Raw genomic sequence first — 25,616 nt, 5'->3', positions numbered from 1 at the left:
TTTCTTAGTATCCCTGGAAAACAAGCATCCTAATTTCAAATATTAAACAAATAAAACCTGATAACCACTTTGGAAAGCAGACAGGTGGAAAAATATTTAAGAACAAGAAAACTTTAAAAAAAATGTTCCCCCATCTTTGTTGAGATGGTAACTAGAATGCCAATTATACCATTTTTATTCTCCTAACCTCCTTTAGTTAAGGGAAGGAAAACATCATTAAGGAAGCTCAGATATGATGCAATCAAGTAAAAAAAAAAAATCAAACAAAAAACAGGTACTAATCACCTGTGAATATTCTAGCCACAATAGTCAAATTTCAATCTAACCAAGCCTTTGGATTTAGCTTTCGGTTTATAGGAAATAGGTGTGGCAGGCAAATTCTAAGAGGGCCACCAAAGATCCCTCTCCCTGGTATTCATAACCTTGTGTAATCCACTTTTCTTGAGTAATTAACTTCCAAGCAACAGAGTATCTTGATTTTGAGGGGATGTCATGTTTGTGATTAAATTATAAAGATTCTTGTTGGTCCTGCTAGCAGACTCTCTCTTCCTGGCTTTGATGAAGCAACTAGCCATGTCAAGGAGGCCCACCAGGCAAAACTGATGGCAGCCTCTGGCCAACAGCCAGCTAGGAACTGAGGTCCTTAATTCAGCAATCAAAAACAACTGAACACTAACTACGTAAGTGAGCTTAAAAAAATGCATCCTTCCCCAGTCAAGCCTTCAGATGAGACCCCAGCCTTGGTGGGCACCTTGATTGCAGCCTCATGTGAAACAAAGAAGCAGAGGAACCAGCTAAGTTGTGGCAGGATTCCTCACTCACAGAAAATTTGAGATAATAAATGTGTGTTATTTTAAGTCACTAAGTATTGAGGTAATTTATTAAGCAACAGTAGGTAATACAGTAGGGTTATAAGAATATTTTTTACAATACAAAACAGGAGTAGTTAACATTCTGGATTGGCCAACACACTTCAAAGTCAATGATAAAAAAAAAAAAAGGAGATGGAGGAACTGTTGTAGATTAAGAGACCAAACAGCCATATAACCAAATAACTAAATTCAATACATAAACCTTGATTTTTTAGATTAGATCCTTTAGAACAAAAGTTATAAAAAACATTCTTAGGACAATGAGGAAATTTGAATATACACTGGATATTGGATGTTATGAAATTACTAATTCTTTTAGTATGTGGTTATTAATAAGAATATTCTTTAAAATGTTTTTTTCTTAAAAGATGCATAATGAAGTATTTAGTTGATAAGTGTGTTATTTGTAACTTATTTTTAAATAATTTCAAATGGAAGTATTAACAATAGAGATAAAGCAAATATGGCAAAATGTTAACTGCAGAACCTAGTTGGCAAGTCCATGAGTGTTCATTGTATGTATGAACATTTTCATTAAAAAGTTGAAACGAAACACATGGAAAAATGAAGTTAAATGAAAGTCTTCAAAATTGTATTTATAATGACAACTACACTGTGTGCTACAGACTGAATGTGCCTCCTCAAAATATGTTGAAACCTAATCTCCTACGTGATGGTATTTGGAGGTGGAGCCTTTGGGAGGTGATTAGATCATGAGAGTGGAGCCCTCATGATTGAGGGGTCCCCAGAGAGCTCCCCCCTCCCTTCTGCCATGCAAGGACACAGGAAGACAGCATCTAAGAGCCAGAAAGTGGGCCCTTACCAAACACCAAATATGCCAGCACCTTTATCTTGGACCTTCCAGTCTCTGGAACTGTGAGAAGTAAATGTTTGTTGTTTAAGCCACGAAATCTATGGTATTTTTGTTGTAGCAGCCGAAACACTGAGATACTGTGTATAATTTTCTACAGAAAAATGCACTAGAAATTAGAGTAATTATAAATTATTTTTTTAAATGATTGAATAACATCTCCTATTCTCAGGTGGGTAATTTATATCTCAAGACCTCTAGGAAGGATGATACGTCACAAATGATCCTCTATACATTTTATTATTTTTTCACAAAATAACCATAATATACAGTGATTAAGTGCTAAGGAAGCCATAACCCAGTCTTATCCCCAGAATTATCTTTGTGAAGGTTTTTAGCTATGCTTCTTCCATTACTTTAAGATTATGAGGTAGATAAAAAAAATTTGTCACATTGTTATAAATTCAGCTAGTCATGAAAAAAATATCATAACATGCTCATTTTATTTATTTATTTATTTTTTGGCCACATCGTGTGGCATGGGGGATCTTAGTTCTCTAACCAGCGATTGAACCCTGCCCCCCTGCAGTGGAAGCGTGGAATCCTAACCACTGGACAGCCAGGGAATTCCCTAAAATGCTCATTTTTAAAAATGTAGTGCCAGAGGGACTATAATAGTTAATGAATTAGAGACAATGATAACTTAGCTCTTTTGCAGGCAACTATTTCTAATGCAATATGAGGGACATTAACTCCAAGACTTTTACCACTGGAGGTGATTTGGCAACATTTATCAAAGTTTAAAAATGTGCATTAACTTGACCCACCAATTCCAAGTATAAAATGTATCCTAAGGAATTAGTAAGAAACTTGTGAGATTTGCCATAGCATTGCTTGATAGCTGAAAATAGGAAACAATGTCAGATAATAGGAAATGGGCACATCGATATAATATTATATTTATTAAGGTGGAAATATGTGTACTATATGTCAAGTTTAAAAATCAGGTTATTGAACAACGTGTATCATACAATCCTTTTTTAAAAAAATAAAACGTTTACATACCAATTGATATGGCACAAGATGTCAAGAATGATTCTCTCTGGGTAGTGGAATTATAGGCAATTTTTATTTAATGTGTGTGTGTTTTATTCAATGAATGTGTATTTTTCTATTCAGAAAAAAATAATAAGGGAATCATGGAAAAAAGTAACTTAAAAAAAATCTTTAAAACAATTAGATCGCCACTTATCACTTATCTTTCAAGTGGGATTTTTTTTCCTTTTTGCTAAACTGTATTTTGTAATTTTTCTTCAATAAACATGACATAACAGTATAATAAAAGTGGTTATAAAAATACTTGTACACTAATGGGAAGCAAACAGTGTTTACCATTTGCCACCCCTTACATTTTGAAGAGTAAACTCCTATTCTTAACGAAGACTTTACATCCTACCATTATTCAAAGGTACCAAGTATTTCAAAATATTGCAGATAAATTGTACTTACAATTGCATGCTAAACATGACATGTTAAAAAGAAAGCACTGTATTGTAAGCACTGAACCAGGCTGACCCAGTTATACTCTTAATGCAGTCATTTAACTTTGACTTAACCCCCTAGATCCCAATTCAACAAAAAGCAAAGCACGGGTAACTAATGGAACCAGCAAACAATATTTAACATCTGGGTACACACCAGAAAATCGCAATTTAATACTTAGCAAAATACATATCCCCTCAATTTACATTTTACCCATTCTCTTTTGATATTCCAAGTGTTTTTCCTTGGATTAATCTAGACAATCAAACCATTCCTCTCTTATTGGGGAAGAACTGTTCTTCTTAGACTGCAATTTGGCATTCCAAATCTGGCAAGCCAGGAAATTCATGGTTCTATATATCATAAATGTTGGGAATGATGCTCACTATTTTAGATTAAGAATAGTTTCACTTCTCTTAAGAAATTAAGTTTCTCTTAGACACAATAATTTATATAATTAATGGGTTGGTTCCCTCTTGGTGTTAGTTGCTAGGATGTTCATAGACAAATTTGTGACCCCCTCCCTCTCTAGGAAGTATGGCATGGTTTGTACTTTTCCTTTTTTCCATCATGATTCATCCCACTATCTTTACTTCTGAAAATAGAGGTAACATCACCCTACATTTAACAGGATTTGGGAATTAAATATCAAAGTGTTTAGCACTATACCGGGACCATGTTAGAGGCTCAAAAATACTAATTTCCCATGACAGTCTCTGGACTTGCAAATAACAGTTTGATGTATTCTTGCTCGCTCAATTGCCTGATAATATTCAACACATTCCAAATTCCCTTTGATATAATGGAAATGACCAAAAATAGACAATCAGATATCGAAATTGGAATGAATAATGAAGTTACCTCAAATAGTGAAGGGGAAAAGAAACTGGATCATAAGCCTGTAGTCAATTTGGGGCTTCATCCGTCTGAACTGATACACATAACACAGCTTAGTAATTTGCTTTTACTTCAACTAAAAATGAGCCATCAAACAAACTTTCTATTTACAAAGGACTTAAATGAAGAAATTATATCTTTTCAATATATGGAATAATTTATAACAAACTTAATTTTAAAAATTCTAAAGTAGTTGTCCTAAAACAAGACCTTGAAATCAATCAGTGCTGTTGAAAGAATCCAGCAATGAAAATGAGTAGAGCAGAAATTAAATAAAAGACAACCACCAACAATTAACAGTCTGGGGTATATAAGCAGTAAAGCAGATTACATAAATAAAAGCCCTTGTCTTCTCCTAGTTGGCTAAGGTAAGGGAACTACACCACTGTAGTTGTGTTGCTGTTGGTCATAGATCATTCTTCATTTATCTCTGAACTATTAAAAAACCTATCCCCATTACCCAGGAAAATTTCACAGTTCATCAGTGCAAAAATTTTATTTCTTCTTTGTTTCCCCTTCCCCGCCCCCACTTTACAAGATCTGAAATTTTACTTAATCCACAGCATTCTTTTCATCATCTGTAATGTCATGTGAAATGTGAGAAAAAAAAATACTTAACAATTTAAAATCTCAGTCCCCTAGCCCACTGTTACAGTAAATTTAGGATAAGTCTACAGCATTCACTTACTTTAGCTGGTTCTGATACCGAGGCATACTTTTTTATTTGAGAATCAACGCCTAAAGATTTGGCTAATTGTACAGCGTTTGAATCATCACTGATAAGTGTCCCAAGAGCCACAAGAAGTCTAAAAGTGGCTTCCAGGTCTTGTACAACTTCCAAGACTGTGCTAATTACTGACAAGCACTGAGCTTTCCCTTCAATGTTATGGTCTTTATGAAAACAAACAGAATAGTTCAGGGTTAATGTAGCCAGAGCAATGTGAATGTTCTTATTGCTCCCTGATTTCAGTTCTATTGCATGGGATAGTAGTGATTCCCTCTGGGACATCATGAGCTTTTGTCCTGCCTGGCCAACAAAACAATTGCAAAAAGTCCTGAGAGCAAGCAGCTGGTTTGCTGGCTTTCCTTTAGGGTTCAGAAGACTGATGAGATGGCTGCTGAACCGAGCTCCTTCTTTTTCATTGCAGAAGTTCTCATTCACACTGGGATGTTTAATTGACAACCGAAGAATGTCAAGTGCAGGAAAGACAATATCTATTGAAAAGAAAAATTCATTAATGTTAAAAAAGCATTTTAAACATTAAAAATCATATGCCTGCTTTACAAAATGTGTATACTTCTGAAACTTGTGTTAACTAATTTTTCATATTTATAGAGACTGTATTTATTGCTACAAGATCACATTACTTTAAAAATATGGTAACTCTCCTGGGTTATTAAAATAGCTTGACATACAGTGAGTATTCAATAAATCTTTGTGCAAAGAACAGGATTGGGACCTTGCTTTTAAAAAATCCTAAAACAAGACCAAAGAATTGAGGGAAAGTTCTTTATAGGAGAATTCCAGTTCACAAATGCCAATAGGATGCTTATTATACACACTGGTGGAAGGATTTATATTTAAGGGACTGGGTAGACACCATGTAAATGAATGCACTAAACAATCTTAACATCATTAAAACTGAGGAAAGCAGAAATTACGGGCCCTGTGATATAAAGGTAGTATTCAACATCATTTATAAAGGATATTCACCTGAAAAAAACTACTGAACCAGAATCTAATTATGTCTAGCAGGAAAAACAGAGATAGAGGAACACATTAAGTGATCAGCCAAATTCAAAATATGGGACATTTTGCAGGAAAAATGATTTTTTTCTCCAATAAATCAATTACATGGAAAAATAATGGGGAAGAGGACACTTTTGGAATAAAAAGAATTAATTAACTAAATAAAAGAAAACATACTTATAGCAAATGTTTGTAGCCTATGTTTAACAGGTCAGATAGAGTTTCGTGGATGGCTTGCAGGGAATCCACAAATGCTCTGAAAGAGTATACAAAATGGTCCATGTATGGGATCATTACATTACCTTCAGATTCTCTTAAGGTATGTGACCAAAGCAAGACTATGAGTTACAGTGGTATAGTGAATCCTTTTTGTGAAGTTTTTCCCAATGCGAATTTCGACTAACATGTCAACTTTTATTTAATCTAAAAACACCGGTAGTATGGATAGAAATTAAAAGATATACTTTCTGCTTTCTAGTTACATTTTAAAGAGTGTTTCTGTACCTTCAGGCCAGTTAACAGCTTTCCATAAAATCTGAAGTTGCTGGGCTGTGGGTTTTTCTGAAGAATTATTACATATTAGAGATAGTATCTTTTCAAGAAGTACCAAGTCATCCTCAGTTAACTTCTTCTCTTCCGATGCAGTTCCATTAAGTTCCTTCAGTTTACCTAGAACCCAAATCCAAACCTTCAATATTCTCTAACTGTAATTAGGCAGATATATCACATAAATGCCAACATTTTCAATAAGAGTACTCTACCACACACCATGAGGAGGTAAGACTTTTCACAGCAATTATCAAAGACCATAAAACAAGAATAAGGCCTGGGAGTAATTTTAAGCTGAGTACAGTATAGAAAAAGAAAGATTACTGTGATGATTTTTATTTTACCTGTTGTCTTCTAAGATCTTCTAAAGCTTTTTGCTTTGAATAAGTTTTTAAGTATACCATATTTGTTATCATTTTGAATGCTTTTCAAAGTAATGTTATGTCATATATAAGTCAATCCCCTACTTTCTCAGATAGAAAATTTATAACAACTTTTAGCCAACTTATGGCAACTTCTATGACTGCCAATGAAATAGTCAAAAAGCTAAATGTGTATTTATATTTAATTTATTGACTTAGTTTCATCTGTACATTTGACATCACATTTTTAAAAAAACATATTTAATTTGCTTCCCACCATACTGACATTTCATGAAACTATTTCTTTAAAACTCTTCACATGCATCTTCAATATCAGCATCTTTGTCATCATTAATGTTACTTTGAGTCATCTAACACTATTTCCTCAAAAATTTTCATCTCCAAGAATAAAAAAGCCCAAATTTCCATCACAAAAGGTTTAAGAAGATACAATGTCCAAATTTACGAATTTTTATCAATCATAACTGGAAACTTGGATCTATTTCATTATTCTTTGGCACTAAAAATTGCTTAACACTAACAAAATATTAAAACAGTTTATTAAGGGAATGCAAAAAGCAAGAGATCTTTTATATTTGTACAAGAGTTTAAAAATGTCAAGTTGTCTAAAAGTGTGTATACACTTCTTTATTGTTCAAAAATAAAGCAATTAAGAAAAGACCTATGAATGATTTTTATAAAGATAGTATGAAGGATGTTGAGAAACAAAACAAAACAAACCCCCCCAAAACAATAACACCCCTGTCATATATTCAGGTATGTATGTTATCTTATCTCAATAGACTCTCACCATAATCTTTGAGGAAAACAGAGCTAGTAATACTCTCAGTCAAAAATAAACAAACAAACAAAAAACAAAACAAAACCTAGTCATTTTGTTCTGAGGAAAACATTAACAGAAAAAGCAATGAAAGCCAACTGAGCAGTTTCATTTTTACAGACAAGATCTTTGTTTTTTAAATGCTTCACTCGTTCGTTTTCATTATTTTTTTTCTGAAATCAGTTAAGAGCTTAGGGAATGCGACTGATATTTTTCCCCTTTAATTTTTTTTTCTCATTAAAGTCATCAGAAAGCATTTACTTATATTTGTGTAAGGTTTCTTATAAAGTATTAATGTCCATTATCAGATCGTGTATTTTTAGTTGACTCAGTTGTGTAATACCAAAATACAAGTCTCTATCATGTAAGCACCTGATTCCCAGCACATGCTTAGGAGAGAAACAGCCTTGAGAGCAACTCAAGGAGTCTGTGGATATGTGAGAAAACTATTTAATTAAAATACACTTACCTAATATTTGTGTAGGGTTTGCTTGGTCAAAAGTGACAGCCTCTTTTTTAGGAAAATAAATATTCACTGTCTTAGATGCAGCTGATTGGTAGGCACTGTTCCCTATTTACAGAACAGAAGAAGGTGAAAATCATTCAGAGTGGTCAAAAGCAAGATTTTTCTAACTGACTTTTGTTTTCAAAATTACTGAGATACATAACTATTCAGTGCATGCAATAAAATAACAACCAACTTCAGAAAAAAAGAAAATAAATCCATAAGATTTTATATACTGTATATATTTGTTAATATAATAAATTTCAGTTTTTGGAATGGGAGCTTCAATGTAAAACAAAGCCTTTCCATTTCATATTTTCTACTTCTCTCATATTTTTAAGGTTAAATGTAAATTGAAAGTTTTTAAAAGATCAAAGAACACAAAACAATTATGAAACTTTCCATTTCCTTCTTCTCCAGGCATACTGATCTCTCTTTTCTCATTCCAAATCATGTAGTAGGCATTGTCATTTTCTCCAATAATTTTCTACATCATTTTTATAAATCCCTCCCAAGTTGTAAGCTCCTGAAGGGCATATGTATTTACTTCTTAAGTCCCCATTATAGCAACACTAACTCAGTATCTGATGATGAATAACAAACTGCCACAAGATGAAAATTCAACAATACTCAGTGAATAAAAGCTGCTTCAACTAAAGCATAATTTAAATCTAATGTATGTCTTACATTCATTTCAAATCTTAATTTATACAACATTTTTGTTCTGACGTAAAATGAAGGTATTTTGCAAAAAATATGAATAAAACATTTTAATCTTCTGAGTATATTAGGAATAGAAAGGGGGAAGGTAGATAAATGAAGAATGAGGTAAGTGCACAAAATTAATTCTAATTGCCTACAAAGCATTAAAATATTTATTGACATGATCAAAGACACTGCCTGTACTCCTGGTTGTTAGAGTCTAGTTGTGGTAAGGAGATTGCAAATCAAATATCGTCCAAACAATTAAGTATAATGAAAAGTTCTCTGAAGGAAAAGTATAGGATGCATTGAGAGCTTATGATAGACTAGAGGATCTAGCAAGAGGTGTATGTGCATACCCAGGAAGTTTCACTGAATTCATTTAATAAATACTATACTGCAAAATTAAATAAAAAAGAAAAAGGAGGGAAAAAGCCAAACAATAATTAGTGGTCAAAATAGCAAAGTAGAGGGCACAAATATTCCCAAAGAGAACAGCGGTACCAAACTCCTGAGGTAGAAAACTGCATGCCATGCTCAAGACACTGATGCAAGCCAGTATGGAAGAAAAAAGGCAGAGAGGAATGTGATGCAAGGCAAGAGAAAGAGTCAATGGGAAGCTATTACAGGGTTTTAATCAAGGGAGGGGCATAAACAGAGGACGACTGAGAGACCAATTTGGAGGCCATTATTTCATTGGTCTAGGTGAGAGATGACAGTGGCTTAGATAAGGTATACAAAGGTCCATTACATACACCAAACTGTTAAAAACTTTAATTTCTTAAAAATGAGAGGAAGCACTGTTAACTTTAAGACTCTTTTGTAATACAACAGGTATAACATTACTAAGAATTTATTCCGTATAAAATGATTTACATATATTTCGTAATTTTAAACTCTTATTTCTAGGAAGTAGATATAACTTTACAAATGAGAAAAAGAGAGGCACAGAAACACAATGACTTGCTCAAGGTAAAACACATAAAAAGTAGTGGAACTGAGATTTGAATCTAAGCATTCTCACTCCAGAGTCCTTAATCTTAATTACTTACTACATTAAACTTCAATACTGCCAACCCATGTTACTTTCACAATGAAAAAAATAGCTTAAAAATCATATACCAACTTAGTTCTCAAGTAGAGTGGTGGGTTTATGAATATTTTATTATGCTCAATAACATATGTCACACATATTCTCTTGTCTAAAATAATAAATAGGGAAATATATATGCCAAGATATCTGTCAAGCTTACAAGAGGTGAACCACAAATTCAGTTCTGCGTTTTACGGCAGCCTATACAGAGTAAAAAAGTATGCCTGCATATGTTCAACAATGCTAAACAAGTAAGATGTGTCAGGGTCTAGGCTGGATACTAAGAATAAAAAAAGTTAGTTGCTCAGGGGAAAGCCAAATATTCCAGGCCTAAATAGTAAAAGCAAATTCTTTCCTGAGTCCTCTCAATGTGTAATGTAGTAAATAATATTCTAAACACATTAAGTATATAAGAATGAAGCGGAAGAGATGGGAGTAACTCAGATTTTGTAAGGATAGTGAGGAAACTAGCCTTAACACAGTAGAACAGCAGTTTTCAATCCTGGCTGCACATAAGAAAATTATAAAACTACTCTTGCTAAGACCCCAACCCAGAGCAACGTTAGATCAAGTGAGCATCGCTGGGGATGAGGTTGAAGTAGTTTTTCTAAGCTCCCCAGACGATTCTAATGTGCAGTAATGACACAATTCTGAGAACACTCTAAAAGCCAGGTCAAAAGTTTGGTCTTGATTTACTGTATAAAAAGTTTTCCAGCAAGAAGAAGATGCCAATTTCCTTAAACTTTCATTACATAAAAGTACTAATGAATTTAAAAAAAAAGAGGAAATGAAAAATGTGCACCTGTAAATGGATCAACTCCAGCCACGGTAGTTCCCATACTTGCAGACACTGGTACATACCGACCACCACCTAAAATGCAATAATACTCCTAGTAAGCACAGGTAACGGCAAATGATAAAGTTCAAACTGCTCCTTCTTTACACAGAATGACTTATTTTCATTATTAGTCACACTTCAGAATGACATCTTAATAAAACAGTTGTAAATTTAATACAGCAAAATGCTTAGAACAGTATCTGGCATGCAGTAAGACCTCAATAAAATTACCCGGAAAAGTAATTCGCAAGTTATAAAATAAACATTACATGCCTTATATACTATAATTATAGAAGTTTAATGAATTACAAAAGCATTAATAGATTGGAGAGAAAGAAAGTCAAAAGTTTCCATAATGAAATGTGAACACTATTTTATTGAAATAGAGACGGGATTAGTTGGCACATAAGACAAATAGAAAAGAAGCTAGGTAAGAGTTAGGGATGCTATGATAATAGCCCAGTCTCACATTTGAGAATACTTGTAGCTGCTTTATTGAAAATGGAAAGAAAGAAAGAAACAGGAAAAACAAGTGCAGAGAGAGAATCAGCAGGATGTGGAGATGTTCGGAGTCCTGGATCAGCCTTTGTGGGAAGAAGAAAGATGAGCTATTGTTCTAGCCCCTCTAAGCTTAATATTCAGGAGTTGGTATAACCACTGCAACAGATACAGAAAAAGCAAACAAAACTAAACAACAGAACAGATGTGAACAGGATTCATTAAAATAATGAAGAACACAGAGTAAGTGGATTTGCTGAGTTTTTACCATATGCTGGCTAGCATGCTAAGCATCTTATATGCATGACTCATTTAAATATTAATGAGAGATCATTATTATATAATATTTTAGAAGAGGAAGGCTGAATAATTTGCCCAAGGCATTATTATGAGGCAGAAGGTAGTCCTACACTGTTCCAAATGTGGTTCTCTGACCACTTGAATGAGAGTCACTGGTTCAATATGCAGACTCCCAGGGCCTGCCCATAATAGCCTAATAGTTCTCCAAATTAGCTTCACTTTAGAAACCAATAGGGAGCTTTTAAAACTACCTAAACAGCAAACCACATCCAAGACCATATAATCAGAATTCCTGGGGAAGGGATCCGACGCTGAGTATTTTTAACCTCCTCACTAATCTAGTGTATCAGAATCTCTGGGTGGGACCTTGCAATAACTAACTTAAACAAGCATCCCATATGATTCTAACTGACATTAAATGTTTGAGAATCATATAAAGGAGGAAAAGAAAAAAGAATTAAGATTAACCTTAAGTTAGAAGCAAGACAGGGAATGTTTTGGCCCCAGAGCTGTTGGTAAAACTGGAGGAACAACATCAACAATAGTAATAGCTAACATATATTGAGGGCTTAAATATATTCCAGGCATTTTGCTAAACATTTTATATGTACTATACCACTTAATTTTTATAATATCTCAATACGGCAAACGTTTTTACCTATCTTTTATAACAGTGTGGTTCAGTTAACCTATTAATTCCATAATTCTCTTGGACTTTAGTATGCTATCTTGCATATCTCCATAATCAGTGCATCTTCTGAGTTACTGACACTGTGCAACAGTGAGACATGCTCCAGTTACGATGGCCCCAGTTGTTCTCTTGACTTTGTTGGTACTGTTTGAAGCTTGGTATATTCTTTCTGTTCCAAAAAACAGCTGCTAATGAGATTCAGGAACTCTGTCGTTCTAAGTTTCAGAGCATCACTGTGCCTGAATATGCTGATAGAGAAAGTTATCATCTTATCTACTCTTCAGATCTTTACTGCCTTTTCAGGGTCACCAAAGACTTCCTTAATAGCCATCATGCTATCACAACATTTAGCTTGATAGTTGGTTTCTGTAGTACACTGGTACACTGCACAGGGTATGGCTATTTATTTGCATCTGGGCCACCAATGCATTCTCAGGAGAAGGGAAGCTCACTGAGAGCAGTTCACAACTTCATGATACTGACCCAAGCTTGTGTGTTGGTCCCATCTATGGTTTAGAAAGGACTATACGGTCACTTTTAGAGCTCACAGTACTAAGTCTGCAAGGCCAATAGATACCATAAATACTACGAATTTCTTCCCAAATTTGGTATATTGTCCAGGAACTCCGGCTGAAGATCCAACAACAGCATCATAAAATACATCAAATGCTATTCTGAAAACAGAGATTTCTTCAGTTGCATTAAAGTCCAATTTTTTTCCAGTAGTGTTGATGCTGAGGCATGCATACCTTTGGTAAATAAAGTCACTTTGAAGAGACACCAACACTTCCAGGGCTTCATGAAGGCCATTAATAACTTAGATTAGGAAGACTAATCTTGGGTAGCTGGGTGGACTGTCTCCTTCCATGCTAAAGGCAAATTATGCCTGGGCAAACTTCTTGACTGCACTGCTCCATCCAGTCTCAGGGACTCACACGGCTCCTTCTCTGCTCGTGATCAGTAGCATCTCGCCAGTGACAGCACTCAGGCTGTGTCTTGGTTGGTGGATTCCCCTATTATCTAATTTCACAGATAAAAAAAATAGGCTCAGACAGGTTAAGTAACTTGCCAACTTCTCATAGCAAGTAAGCGGTAGAGCCAGATTTTGAACCAAGGTCTGTCTGACTCTAAAATCTATGCTCTTAATGACTCTGCTCTCCTTTCAGGAAGGACCGCTGGAGAAAATGATGAATTTTAATAATATGTTATTAAAAGTCATGAGGAAAGCTACAGAAGTACTCGAGGAAAAAGAAAAAATTAGAAGTTAAAGAAAAGGAGATCCATCAAAATTGGAAACACAGAAAATAAGGGAATTATCAGTTATGGATAATATCTTCAAAATGTAAAGCTATATAATACAAAATGTTATACATTTAGTGAAGAAAGACATATTGATCAAAACTGCTTCCCACCTGTAAAAGGATCTGCTGCAGGCAGTGTGTTAGAAGATCCTGATGAAGAGCCTGGAACATACCGACCACCACCTGTGCATGCAAACAAAGAAAAATCTGAAGTACGCCAGAATCCTGAATTTCATAAACGGCACAATGCTTACATCAGAAGACTCTAAATGTGGGGAGAAATAAAAGAGCAAGGCTGTCCCATGACAGAATAAGAGGAGTTATAGTCAGAAGTCTTATAGTTGGAAAGGTTAGTAAGAAACTAAAATTTCAGCGATTCTCCAAGTTTTGTTTTTGTTAACTTTAATCCTTTATTGTATCTTAGCTTCTGCACTTAAATATTAAAATAACTAGGAATTCAAACATAAAAAGATAAATTGTAGTTGGTCTCTGACCTAAATAATATACACATACAATCAGTTCCTGTTCCTATACGAATTCACTAGAATTCCTGCTGCTGTTGTTGCTATTAAACCACAGGCACCAAATGTGAATCTTTTAGAGAACCCCTGGGTTCATTAATTCATGTGTCAAACAGTGCATTCAGTGCTGAGATCCAGCAGGGAACAAGATTGCTTGTATCCACTGAAGCTTACAACCTACTGGAGAAAATTACAAAGGGGATGAGTGGTTCAAAGGAAACAGACTTCCCATGTATACATTTACAAATGTGTGGTGTGTGTGAGTACGTTTTGTTAGTATCTCTAAGGAAATAATCAGAGGCGTCTACAAAAAGATACATCTAAGGATGCTGATAGAGTTTCAGAAGAGCAAAAAAGCCAAATCGTTGTTAGATTTCCAGACAGAGCCAGCTGCTTTAATATCTGTCCTCCATCCCACAAGATAGCTTATACAATACAGTACTCTTTTGTACTGTAGACTGATATTCCAACCAACAGAAATATCCAGGTAATAAACTTTTTTTTTTCTTGTTCTGTCAAGTGCATCTGCTGGGAGGGTCCTATCATTTATAGTTCGTGGTGAATCAGTCTGATAATCTGTTTAAGTCAACATGCAGGTGAGATTAACTTTATTATGTGAACGAACAATGGAATTTTGAACTAGAAGGAGAGGAGATAATTTAGGAGCATGAAGCATCTGTGAGGGAAGAAGAAAAAAAAAACACCTGAGACTAGAAGAGGATATGGGATCCTTGCAAAACAAGGAAGAGCACTAGCACATGAAAGATAGAGTCAGAAATAATAGGAACCCATTAACAATAAAGTGTCAATTTCAAATTTTTATTTAGAGCTAGCCCTATATCTAAGAAAAGATAGATATAGGGCCAGCTCTATATCTATCCCATACCACGGCCTCAGTTCCCAGGGCCCAGAGCTCAGGCTAATACCTCTAGAATTAAACTCCATTTCCAAGGATCCCAGACTCAGACTAATACTACTGGGATTATAATACTACTGGCATGAGAACCTAATACCATTAATAACATTTTAGACGCTGTATACTATGTTATAAACAACTGACTTAAAATGAACATGTGGAATACAAATAACATGTAAACTAAAACTACCCATAGTTCAGTTCTAGATCTGATACATAACTAACTAGTTTAGCCTCATGTGAAAACAGAATTTCTATTTACTAAATTTCACCAAAATATATATTTTAAAAAGAAGCAATAACGTGAAGGAACTTACAGGTTTCTTTTCATTTCAAATGACTGAATTAGTTTCAGTTTAATTTTATTTAGTTTATAGTGTGGCTGTATTTTTGAAAGAGAACGATTTACAATTGTTTCCATAAATACGAAATTACTATATAATTTGAGCCTCAAAAATATATATCTGCAGCAAAAACCTGCTGTAGATCTTGGTTTTTATTTAAACAGCTAATCATAATAGGTGTTTAAATACAACAAATAAAGAAAAAAAATAATCAACATTGGTGGAAGTATATAAGACTTAATACAAACCCTAACTTACCTGTAAACGGATCTGAAAAACTGGGGTTCCCAAGTCCCAACATTTGACCTTTTGTGTTATCAATAATAAATTTAGCCACCTGATCCAAAAACATAGGATTCAAATCATTCTTCTGCAAGAAGTTGTATGCAGTTAACCAGGGATCATCAGTGATGTTATATGGCAGTTTATATGATGGTCCACCTTCGTTGACATCAATTGAGAAAACATAATCAAACTCCTTTAATAGGAATATAAAAAGGAGATAAGTGATTACTATCTGTTCACATAAATTAATGACATACATAACACAGATTTATTTTAATACTTATAGTGCTAAACTTTCTCCAAAGCACAATTTTAAAATCTTCCACTTGGCAAATAATGTTTAATAGCAACCATATGCATGTGGTGCAAGAATAGTAGTTCACTGGCAGGTAGATGTGGGGGATGGATTATTACTACATATTAATTGTAAGACCAAAGGATGGTTTCCAATTAGTTGATCTCAAGGCCAAAAGTATTAGCTGTTACCTTACCCTACTCATGAAAACATGCTGGCATTATAAGCACAGCCCTGCAGGGTCCCTCATGACCTGTCAAGTTAAGTATAGCTAGGCACAAAGCAATAGATGAAAGGTGACACAGAAGAGCCTAATCCAAAATGGTTGGGAACAGCTTATCTATGTAACTACCAGAAGGCAAATAATGGCTGTGTCCATCACAAATGCAGCTCTCTCTACATGCAAAGATATTAAAAAAAAAAAAAAAAAAAATCTACTTCAAGACTGAGAATCTCCTCATTGAAATCTATTTTTAAATATCAAAACACCAAAGAAAATTTTATTAGCATGGGGAAAGGGAAACGAAAACTTTTAATTTGTCTAATGCTTTAAGATAATAGCAATTAGAAAGAAGTCGACATACTTTCCCTTCATATAAAACTTTTCCAGATGTTTGCTGATTAGCACCAGATGAGCCAACAACATCACCAATTTTTATCCACCTCCCTTCACTAACACTCCACTGATAGGCTTCGACTTTCTCCCCATCTCTGATTAGGCGAGTCTGTCCTTCTCTAGTACCTTAAAATAAAAATTTTAAGAATCAAAGAGAGAATGGCAGAGTAAAATTTACAAACATTAGATAGAAAAGTTTTAACATTAAAGTTTATATATAAAAGAGAATATGTATTTTGGTTTAATAGAAAATTTTATGAAACAAAATATTTTAAAATGTAATTCTACTGGAAACTGGCCAAAAAGAAAATAATGGTTTAAAAGAAACTCTATTGCGACTTCCCTGGTGGCGCAGTGGTTAAGAATCCACCCGCCTGCCAATGCAGGGGACACGGGTTCGAGCCCTGGTCCGGGAAGATCCCACATGCCGCGGAGCAACTAAGCCCGTGTGCCACAACTACTGAGCCTGCACTCTAAAGCCCGCGAGCCACAACTACTGAGCCCACGTGCCACAACTACTGAAGCCCGCACACCTAGAGCCCGTGCTCCGCAACAAGAGAAGCCACCGCAATGAGAAGTGAGAAGCCCACGCACTGCAATGAAGAGTAGCCCCCTCTCGCCGCAACTAGAGAAAGCCCGTGCGCGGCAATGAAGACCCGACACAGCCATAAATAAATTTATTTTTTAAAAAAACTCTATTAAATAAAGGATGGTTAAAAAGATGTGATTCTACTAAAAAGTAGCTGGCTGATCGAGAATAAAACAAGTTTTATTAACGAGTATCTTCTGACAATACTTCATTTCAGTAGATGATTCTCCATTCTTCTAGCTGATCAGGCCAAAAAGAGTAGAAGAGTGTGATTCCTTTCTCTCAATTCTAATCCTTCAGCAAATTCCATCAGCTCTATCTTTAAACTATAGCTAAAACACTACCTCTTCTCACCACCTCCATTGCTACCGGTTGGTACAAGCCACCATTATTTCTCAGTTGGACTGATTGAATGGCCTCCTACTATAGGCCCTGGAGCCCCCTAGAGCCTATAACACTGGCTGTTTATTCTGCCTATGACATTCTCCACACAGATGTTAGCAAGATTTGCTCCCTTGTCTCCTTAAGGACTTTACCTGAAAGCCACATTCTCAACAAGGCCTTCAGTGGCAGAGACTGCTAGCTGTCCTCCAGAGATTCCTGCTCCTATTCCAACGGGTACAGCTGTAGCTGTCTAGTCGAAGACTACCTTATTCCGCCCCCTTACAGTCTGTAGTCCCTAGGTTACACAGAGTAATGGTCAGTGGAATCTGGGTGGGTGTGATAAATGCCAGTTCTAGGCCTAGTCCATCATCTTCTACCCTCCCCTCTTATGCTGTCTGGTGGCTGAATATCTATAACCAAGGGGACCCTGCAAGCACATGATGAAGATGGTGATTTCAGCATGGGTCCCTGAATGACCTAGAGGAGTAAAATTATTCTACGAACATGTTCCAGCATACCCTGCTGTCAACTGAACTTTAAATGTGCAACAAATAACCTTCTCTTGTGTTAAGCCACTGACATTTTAGGATTTATCTGTTACAGCAACCAGTGCTATCCTAAGTATTATACATTTCCTGACCACTGAATTTAAAACTCCTGTTTTATTTTATTAAAACTCAACGCCTGCTTTACTTTTCCCATAGTACTTATCTGACATACTTGTATATTTACGTATTAACTTTTTAATTATCTGTCTCCTCCTGTAGAACATAAATTTGTGAGAACAGAGATTTCTGTCCCTTTTGTTATCTGTATTCCCCAGAGCTTAGACCAATGCAGGGCAGACAGTAGGTACCTAGTAAATATTTATTGACTGTGTATATATAGAGACAAAAACATTACATTTTTGCAAAGAACTGTAAGAATATTAAAAACATGAAATAATACAGTGGTGTTCAAACTTTTGGTTTCAATATTTCTTACAGTCAGAAATGTTATTCAGAAGTCCAAACAGCTTTTTTTTAATGTAGGTTTTGTCAGTTGATTTACTGAATTTGAAATTAAAAATGAGAAGAGCAAAAAATATATTTACTTCATGGAAAACCGTAATAGATCCATTACATATTGAATAAATAATAGTTCAATGAAAAATAAGTATAGTTTTAAAAATTTAGTGAGAAGTCTGGCATTGTTGTACATTTTTGTAAATCTCTTTACTGTCTCTCTTAATAGAAGACAGCTGGATTATCATACCTGCCCCTGCATTTAACCTGTTGCAATCTGTTGCTTGGTTGATGTATACAAAGAAAATCCAGCGTCACACGGATAATACAGTTGAGAAACAGAGGACTAGTTTAAAAGCCTTTTCAGAAAAATGTGGATATTCTACAAGTAGTAGATCCTAAAGGTTACAAATTTAGAATCTGAAACTATATCAATGAATTTTTCATGCTCTATTATACTAAAATCCATTGGTCTATCTTATACTTTGAACTGTTCTTTTACCCATGTATGATTTTGTAAGACCATGAACTGGTCATTTGGAAAATACTGATTCACTGAGCTATGCAGATCTTCCATATGATTACACATTTTATTATTCAATATAAAAAAACTGCATTTGTTACTATTACCACTAATGTCACAAGTTTTCCAAAATTTCAATTTTCATTTGGAAGTCTGAATTTTATCTTTGGCAACAAATGCTGTCAGTTGTTTTCCTTAAAGTGACATTCTTGCTTTGTTCATTTTCAAAAAAATATCTGCCAAATACCTAAGCCTGAATAACCGTAGTCGTTCTTTGAAATAAAAATGGCATTCCCTGAAAAAAGGGAGAGTTCAGCCTGCAACTCAAATGACTGCAGAAGTACTTATCCCTGAGGCACATGGTCCTACGGTAAACTGTATGTGTACTTTACACTTTGTCATCCAGAATGTTAAAAATGACATGTACTAAAGGGCCAAAATGTAACAAAATTATTTTTTAATGCTTCATCAGGGACACTCTTAAGGGCAGATGGCATTTTTTTTTTTTAAATGACGACTGCATAGCAGTGAAGAACACCATGACTACCTGAATAGTTTGGTGCCACTGCCTTGATCTATGTACTAAGGAGCCAGCAGTTTTACCCACCACCGCTTTTATACCATAAATGTAGATGATAACACAGTGTAAAAGGCAAATAGCATCTTAGTATTATAAAACTAGCTTTGACCACATGGATATCCTGAAAGGATCTCAGAATCCCCAGGGGTCCACAGACCAAGGGATCATGGATTTATCCAACCTAAGATTTCATTTGAGACAACTACTGTCCTCTGATTTTAAACTCAAATAATCCCTAACTCATTAAGGAGACACTGCTTTATTTAAACTCATTTTTATTTTTAGTCTGTACAACCTCTCAGAGAATCCAATCAACCAAAAGGTATTAAATGAGTGACTTCCGAACACCTACTATATATGAGCTAAGTATCAGGTGATTTATTTAAAGAAAAAAAGATTCCTGTTTATGGGGAACTTAGCTCAAAGTCTTTAAAACTGTGAGGCAGAGGCAAAAAGAACATGATTTTTCACGGTGGTTATGCATAATAAAAAGTCTCAAAGATCAGTACCTGGCAATGAGACTAATACCGAATGACTTAACAAAACAATCTTTTTTTCTTGTCACTCATTATTCCAAAAGGCAAACATGGTAGCATTTTTTACTACTAGATACATTGAAATATTTACCAGGTTCATTCAGATGTTCCCTCCCAGGAAGCTGCTCAGCATTAATGTCCCCTAAATCACCAGTTTTGGAATCAATGGTTGCCTGAGAGAGTTCTCTTTCAAAAGCCTTGATTTCCTCAGCACTTGCTGTCCGATCCTCTGATTCTGTAAACACTCTAATAATACCATCACTATAAGGAAACAGAAACTGATTTTAAGTCACTGCCACAGTAGGTTAACATTATCACACTTCAATGATCCAAAGCAAAAATAATCTGCATTTGTGAATATGAAAAATGTTACTATGTATTTATTGCTGAGTATAGAACTATGCTGATTTCAGCACACTACCCTCTATTACTTTCTAAAGCAATGGAAAGGGTGGAAAAAGACTATTTAAGGAAAAAGTTACTGGCAAAGAACAAAGAAATATGTACTTAACACAATTTTCAATTCCAAATTAAATATTTACCATCATAAAAATCTATAGACATAGCATACACTTTTAAAGTGAATATTACACACATAGGTATTATGGTATAAAGAAGGGTAGTAAACTGTTTAATTTATAAAGGGCTCAAATACCCAGCATAGGGCTTAGAAAATACTAGATGCTCGATATCCGTTCATTAGAAACGCATGGAGCCTGTCCTTACTATGCCATTAACTAGCAATGTAACCCAAATCAAGAAAAAAGACAGTTTCACCTCTGGACTAGATGGCAGTCTCAGCCTCTATTCTCAGAAAAATGACTTCATTTCCATAATTTCTCTTTGTGAAATTTTGGGGTAGGGGAGGCAAGTTAGCCACTTTCAACTGTACTAATCCTACTCAACTCTACAGAAAAACTTTCTTACTTAACCTTCTACTAACAGCAGTGTTACCCCTTTATTTTCTTCAACTTTAAATGACTTTAGGGTGAAAATAACTAAACCAACAAATCAACCTGTGGCCCAGCCAAGGAATAAAATACATCCGTTTTATTAGACACTGTATCCCTTATGGCTGTCGCCCTTTTTCCTCTTGCCTTCAGTGCCACAGTAGTCTATAATCCTTTCCCTCATCCATTTCTTCAAAAAACTCTTTATCTGTCTCCTCTCATTTACCTTTTTCTATCATTTTCTATGAAAATGTGATGTCAAAAAAGTCACTACTAACATCTTTCAAAGCAAATCCAAAAGCTTTCCTAACTTTCCACTCCTTAACCCCTCATGTACTTATTGACACTGATCACAATCTCCCTCCAAAATCTCTTTTCCAATCTCTGAATTTCAACATCTGGATTGCTTTTTGTTTAGGCTACTGGCTTCTCTTTTTCTACCCACAGTGTATCACAAGTTCAGTCTTTAGTTCTGTTCCTCCCCTTCTATGTTTCTTCCCTCAAAGAAAGATGCCCTATTGCTTGACTCTGGAAGTTCTGTGCCAATTTTGATTTTCAGTCTCAGTTGCTACACTAGGACCCAGTCCAAATGCCCATGACCAATCTGCATGAGAGTGGCTTATCACCACTTGGATCCCAGGAAGTTATCACCTTCTTCACCAAACCAATTCTCACTCTTGTGCATTTTTATTAATGTGGACTTCTAATCATCCGAAGTTTGAAACTCTATCCTTTTCTGACATCCCCCCCTTCTGATCATTTTCCCTCCGCATTATCTCATTTTCTGGTCTTTTATCCATTAGCATTGCAGGGTCAATATTTCATAACTTTACACCTACTACTGCAATTGCTGCCAACTTGGTTTCCTGCCCATTGTCACCATTAGTTAAATCTAACCTACGTATTTAATAATTCATAAGTTCTGCTTTAATCACAGCACTTCTTGCTCAAGAGCTACAACCCTTTAACCCCAAGCACTGAATCTAACAAATGCCGGGCATTCCAGGTTCTCCATAATTAAGCCCCACCCTACCATCTTCCCCTGTCATCCACTGTTCCCCAGCATTGTTCCTCCACCATTTTCCTTCATTATCTTTCAAAACCCAATTCAAATTTTTTCTCCAGAAAGTTTGCCCACACCAATCTCTAACTTCTCTAATTTCATGTTTCGACTGCACAACTTACAGTGCAATACTATTGTAATATATCGTGTATCATTAGTGCAAAAGCTGTTATACCTACTACTGTTTTGTTTAGTAACACAAATGTGCCTGTGGTCTCCCCAATTCACCTGAAATTCCTATGGCTTATCTCTGTGCACTCTAACACTTACCTAAGGCCTAGACACATATTATTGATTGACTAGAACATGAATACCTCGCACCAACCACAATGTCACCATTGTCTAGCACACAGCAGCACCATATAGACTGAGCTGGAAGTCGGATTGTTTGAGCACATTCCCCGTGTTTCCAGATTCTCAGAGATCTGTCTTCTGCTGTTGTCACAAAATCTAAAATTAATGAATACAGGAAAAATTAGTTTGAATAAATAAAATTAAGTACATTTATATATACCACCTTTCTAAATAGGCATACTGATTTTTAAACCCCAAAGTATTTATAAATTATAGCTTTAAATTTTATGTATTTGTCACATACAATATACAACATCAAAAAATCACATTTTTATATATTTCACATCTTACACACTATACTTTAAACCAATAAATTATAAGAAGTCTTTCCTCAGATGCCCAAGAACTTTTTACAACACACCATCAAGTCTGAATTAATATGAAGATGATCATACAGTTTTCTCCTTTAGGAAAAAGATACTTATGAAATAAAGTTACTAAATTATTCAAGTTACAGTTAGTAAATTGATTTAAATCATTAGCCCTCCGCCCCCCACCTCAAGATGGAATAGAACAATGCTCAATGCTCAATACAAAATTTAAAATATGGGGCTTCCCTGGTGGCACAGTGGTTAAGAATCTGCCTGCCAATGCAGGGGACAGGGGTTCAAGCCCTGGTCTGGGAAGATCCCACATGCCGCGGAGCGGCTAGGCCCGTGAGCCACGACTACTGAGCCTGCGCGTCTGGAGCCTGTGCTCTGCAACGGGAGAGGGTGCGACAGTGTGAGGCCCGCGCACCGCAATGAAGAGTGGCCCCCGCTCGCCGCAACTGGAGAAAGCCCTCGCACAGAAACGAAGACCCAACACAGCCAAAAATAAATAAATAAATAAATTTTAAAATATGTAGTATAAGACAGTCTTACCTTTACAATTTGGAAAGACAGATATGCTATAAATATAATTTGTATGACCATAAAATACTTCAAGACACTCGCCAGTGATTTGCCACCTTCTAATACTAGCATCATTTGCACAGGAGAGAAATTCTGTTTCACTCAAAATTGCCAAGCCTCTTACACAGTCTTCATGCCCTGTATTAAAAAATAAGAACAAGATTAATCAATAAAAATGGATCATTTGGTTGATGGCTCTATGTATTTTATTAACATTATAAAACACATACCAGTGAATATTAAAAACCGATTTTCAAGTTAGAGAAATACTTTTATTTTTCCCGGTAGAAAAACCTGATAGCCAAAATTTGTATTGTAGGCTTGGCAGTATTTTTTATCACCAGTCTTGGGAAGTTATTCTATATTTATCATATCTTCTCTAAATTATTTCTTAAAACTTTCTTAAACCCCTCCAGAAATAGGATTCTGATCCCCACAATTTTTTTTAAAGAAAATCCTTTATTTATTGATTGATTGATTGGCTTCACGGCATGCGGGATCTTAGTTCCCGACCAGGGATCAAACACGTGCCCCCTGAAGTGGAAGCTTGGAGTCTTAACCACCGGACCACCAGCGAAGTCCCCCAATTTTTACTTGACAATTCATTTCAACTTTTCTTCCCCAATAACAAGAGTAATTCATAACATACACAATATTAAAATATAAACAGATATATAACAAAGAGTAAATATCCCCTAAATTTCTCACCACATAATACTGAGATTAATATTTATAAAGCACCAAGAAAAGAAAAACTAAGATTACAAAAAAGATTACAATTATTTAAGAGTTTGAAATAAAATCTTTATCACAGAAAAGTAAACTTTATTAAAATGTGAAATAGGTTGAGAGAGATTAATTTATCTAAAACCACACAATCAGTGGCAGAGCTAAAGCAAGAATTCAAGTTTCCTGCCTCTTATTCCTACTTCTTTTAATTCAACCAAAACATAAATATAAAGCCAAACATTGTTGCTTTACCAAGGGAAATATTTCATAATTTATATAAATGCAGGCATTAAAATGATAAAATAAAAATTAATGACTATTGATTTTTTAAAAGGGCAAGAATTTATGGAATGAAAACTGCTTGTGTTATGCTGATTGTATATATACATACGTGTGTGCGTATTTATTCCTCTCATCAAAGGATATTAAATGTTTTTAAAAACTTGATAAGATTCCATTTTTTTCAATATTGAGGCACTGTAGATGCCACTACAATTTTTTTTAAAAGACAAAACATTCTCAGAAGTTTGTGATCTAATAAAGGAGACCAGAAGTCAAAACCTTTCCCATGCTCAGTATTTCCTATGCTGATTCAGATTAGCTATAACAGATTAATAAAAACTTAATACATATGTATATATGTTGTATATGGAAGCAGAAACAAAGGGATGTTTAGTTATAACTCACTGCCCATTTTCCACCTACAGATAGTTTTATCTGCACAAAGGGACTTCTTGAAGTATTATCCAGGATGCTGATCAACTTTTAAGGAATAAATACAAGGAAAAACAAACAAACAAACAAAATCATACCAAAAACGTTAAGTGCCCCACAAATAAATCATCAGTTCTAATATTCGACAGCAGATGCCTCGTTTTAGGAGTTATTTAATAGCTGAGGTTTTAAAAGACTACCCATCTGAAACCACAACATAAACAAAGCCTGAAAGTTGTTATTATTAAACAATGTACTTCAATATTAATAAAAGCACGACTGATGTTTTCCTCATATATGAAGATAACACTACTGACCCACCCTCAATAAGACTTATGCTTGGAAGTTTCAGGCTGAACTTGTTCAAATGACAACCAAAACATAACTGAGTACCAAAAATTACATATATAAAATACACAGAAGCACATACCCATATTGTAGCTATTTGTTAGTCCATATCTGGTCGTTTTATGAGAGGTCTCAGTACATCTTTTAAAAAGATATTACAGGGCTTCCCTGGTGGTGCAGTGGTTAAGAATCCGCCTGCCAATGCAGGGGACACGGGTTCGAGCCCTGGTCTGGGAAGATCCCACATGCCGCGGAGCAACTAAGGCCATGCGCCACAACTACTGAGCCTGCGCTCTAAAAGCCCGCGAGCCACAACTACTGAAGCCCGCGCACCTAGAGCCTGTGCTCCGCGACAAGAGAAGCCACCTCAATGAGAAGCCCGAGCACCGCAACGAAGACGCAACACAGCCAAAAATAAAT

The 25,616-nt window shown here is 35.3% G+C and overlaps 1 protein-coding gene across 1 annotated transcript in view; it reads right to left on the bottom strand.

Annotated features, from left to right (window-relative positions):
- Nucleotides 1-3,361: 3,361 nt before the first annotated feature.
- The window catches only part of PLAA (phospholipase A2 activating protein), a 37,647-nt gene continuing 15,392 nt past the window's right edge, over nucleotides 3,362-25,616 (bottom strand). Inside the window, exons 5-14 of the mRNA XM_059924636.1 lie at nucleotides 23,376-23,543; nucleotides 22,473-22,608; nucleotides 20,237-20,406; nucleotides 16,498-16,655; nucleotides 15,592-15,811; nucleotides 13,664-13,735; nucleotides 10,727-10,795; nucleotides 8,094-8,195; nucleotides 6,377-6,541; nucleotides 3,362-5,337 (exon numbers count right to left, since the gene is read on the bottom strand). Coding sequence (XP_059780619.1) covers nucleotides 4,772-5,337; nucleotides 6,377-6,541; nucleotides 8,094-8,195; nucleotides 10,727-10,795; nucleotides 13,664-13,735; nucleotides 15,592-15,811; nucleotides 16,498-16,655; nucleotides 20,237-20,406; nucleotides 22,473-22,608; nucleotides 23,376-23,543 — 1,826 coding nt within the window. The 3' untranslated portion in view covers nucleotides 3,362-4,771. The remainder of the gene's footprint in view (nucleotides 5,338-6,376; nucleotides 6,542-8,093; nucleotides 8,196-10,726; nucleotides 10,796-13,663; nucleotides 13,736-15,591; nucleotides 15,812-16,497; nucleotides 16,656-20,236; nucleotides 20,407-22,472; nucleotides 22,609-23,375; nucleotides 23,544-25,616) is intronic.

The sequence above is a fragment of the Balaenoptera ricei genome, chromosome 6 (assembly GCF_028023285.1).
Source record: "Balaenoptera ricei isolate mBalRic1 chromosome 6, mBalRic1.hap2, whole genome shotgun sequence".
In the NCBI taxonomy this organism is placed as follows: Eukaryota; Metazoa; Chordata; class Mammalia; order Artiodactyla; family Balaenopteridae; genus Balaenoptera; species Balaenoptera ricei.
Note: the sequence above shows the minus strand (reverse complement) of the source record. Positions and strands in the feature narration are given on the sequence as shown.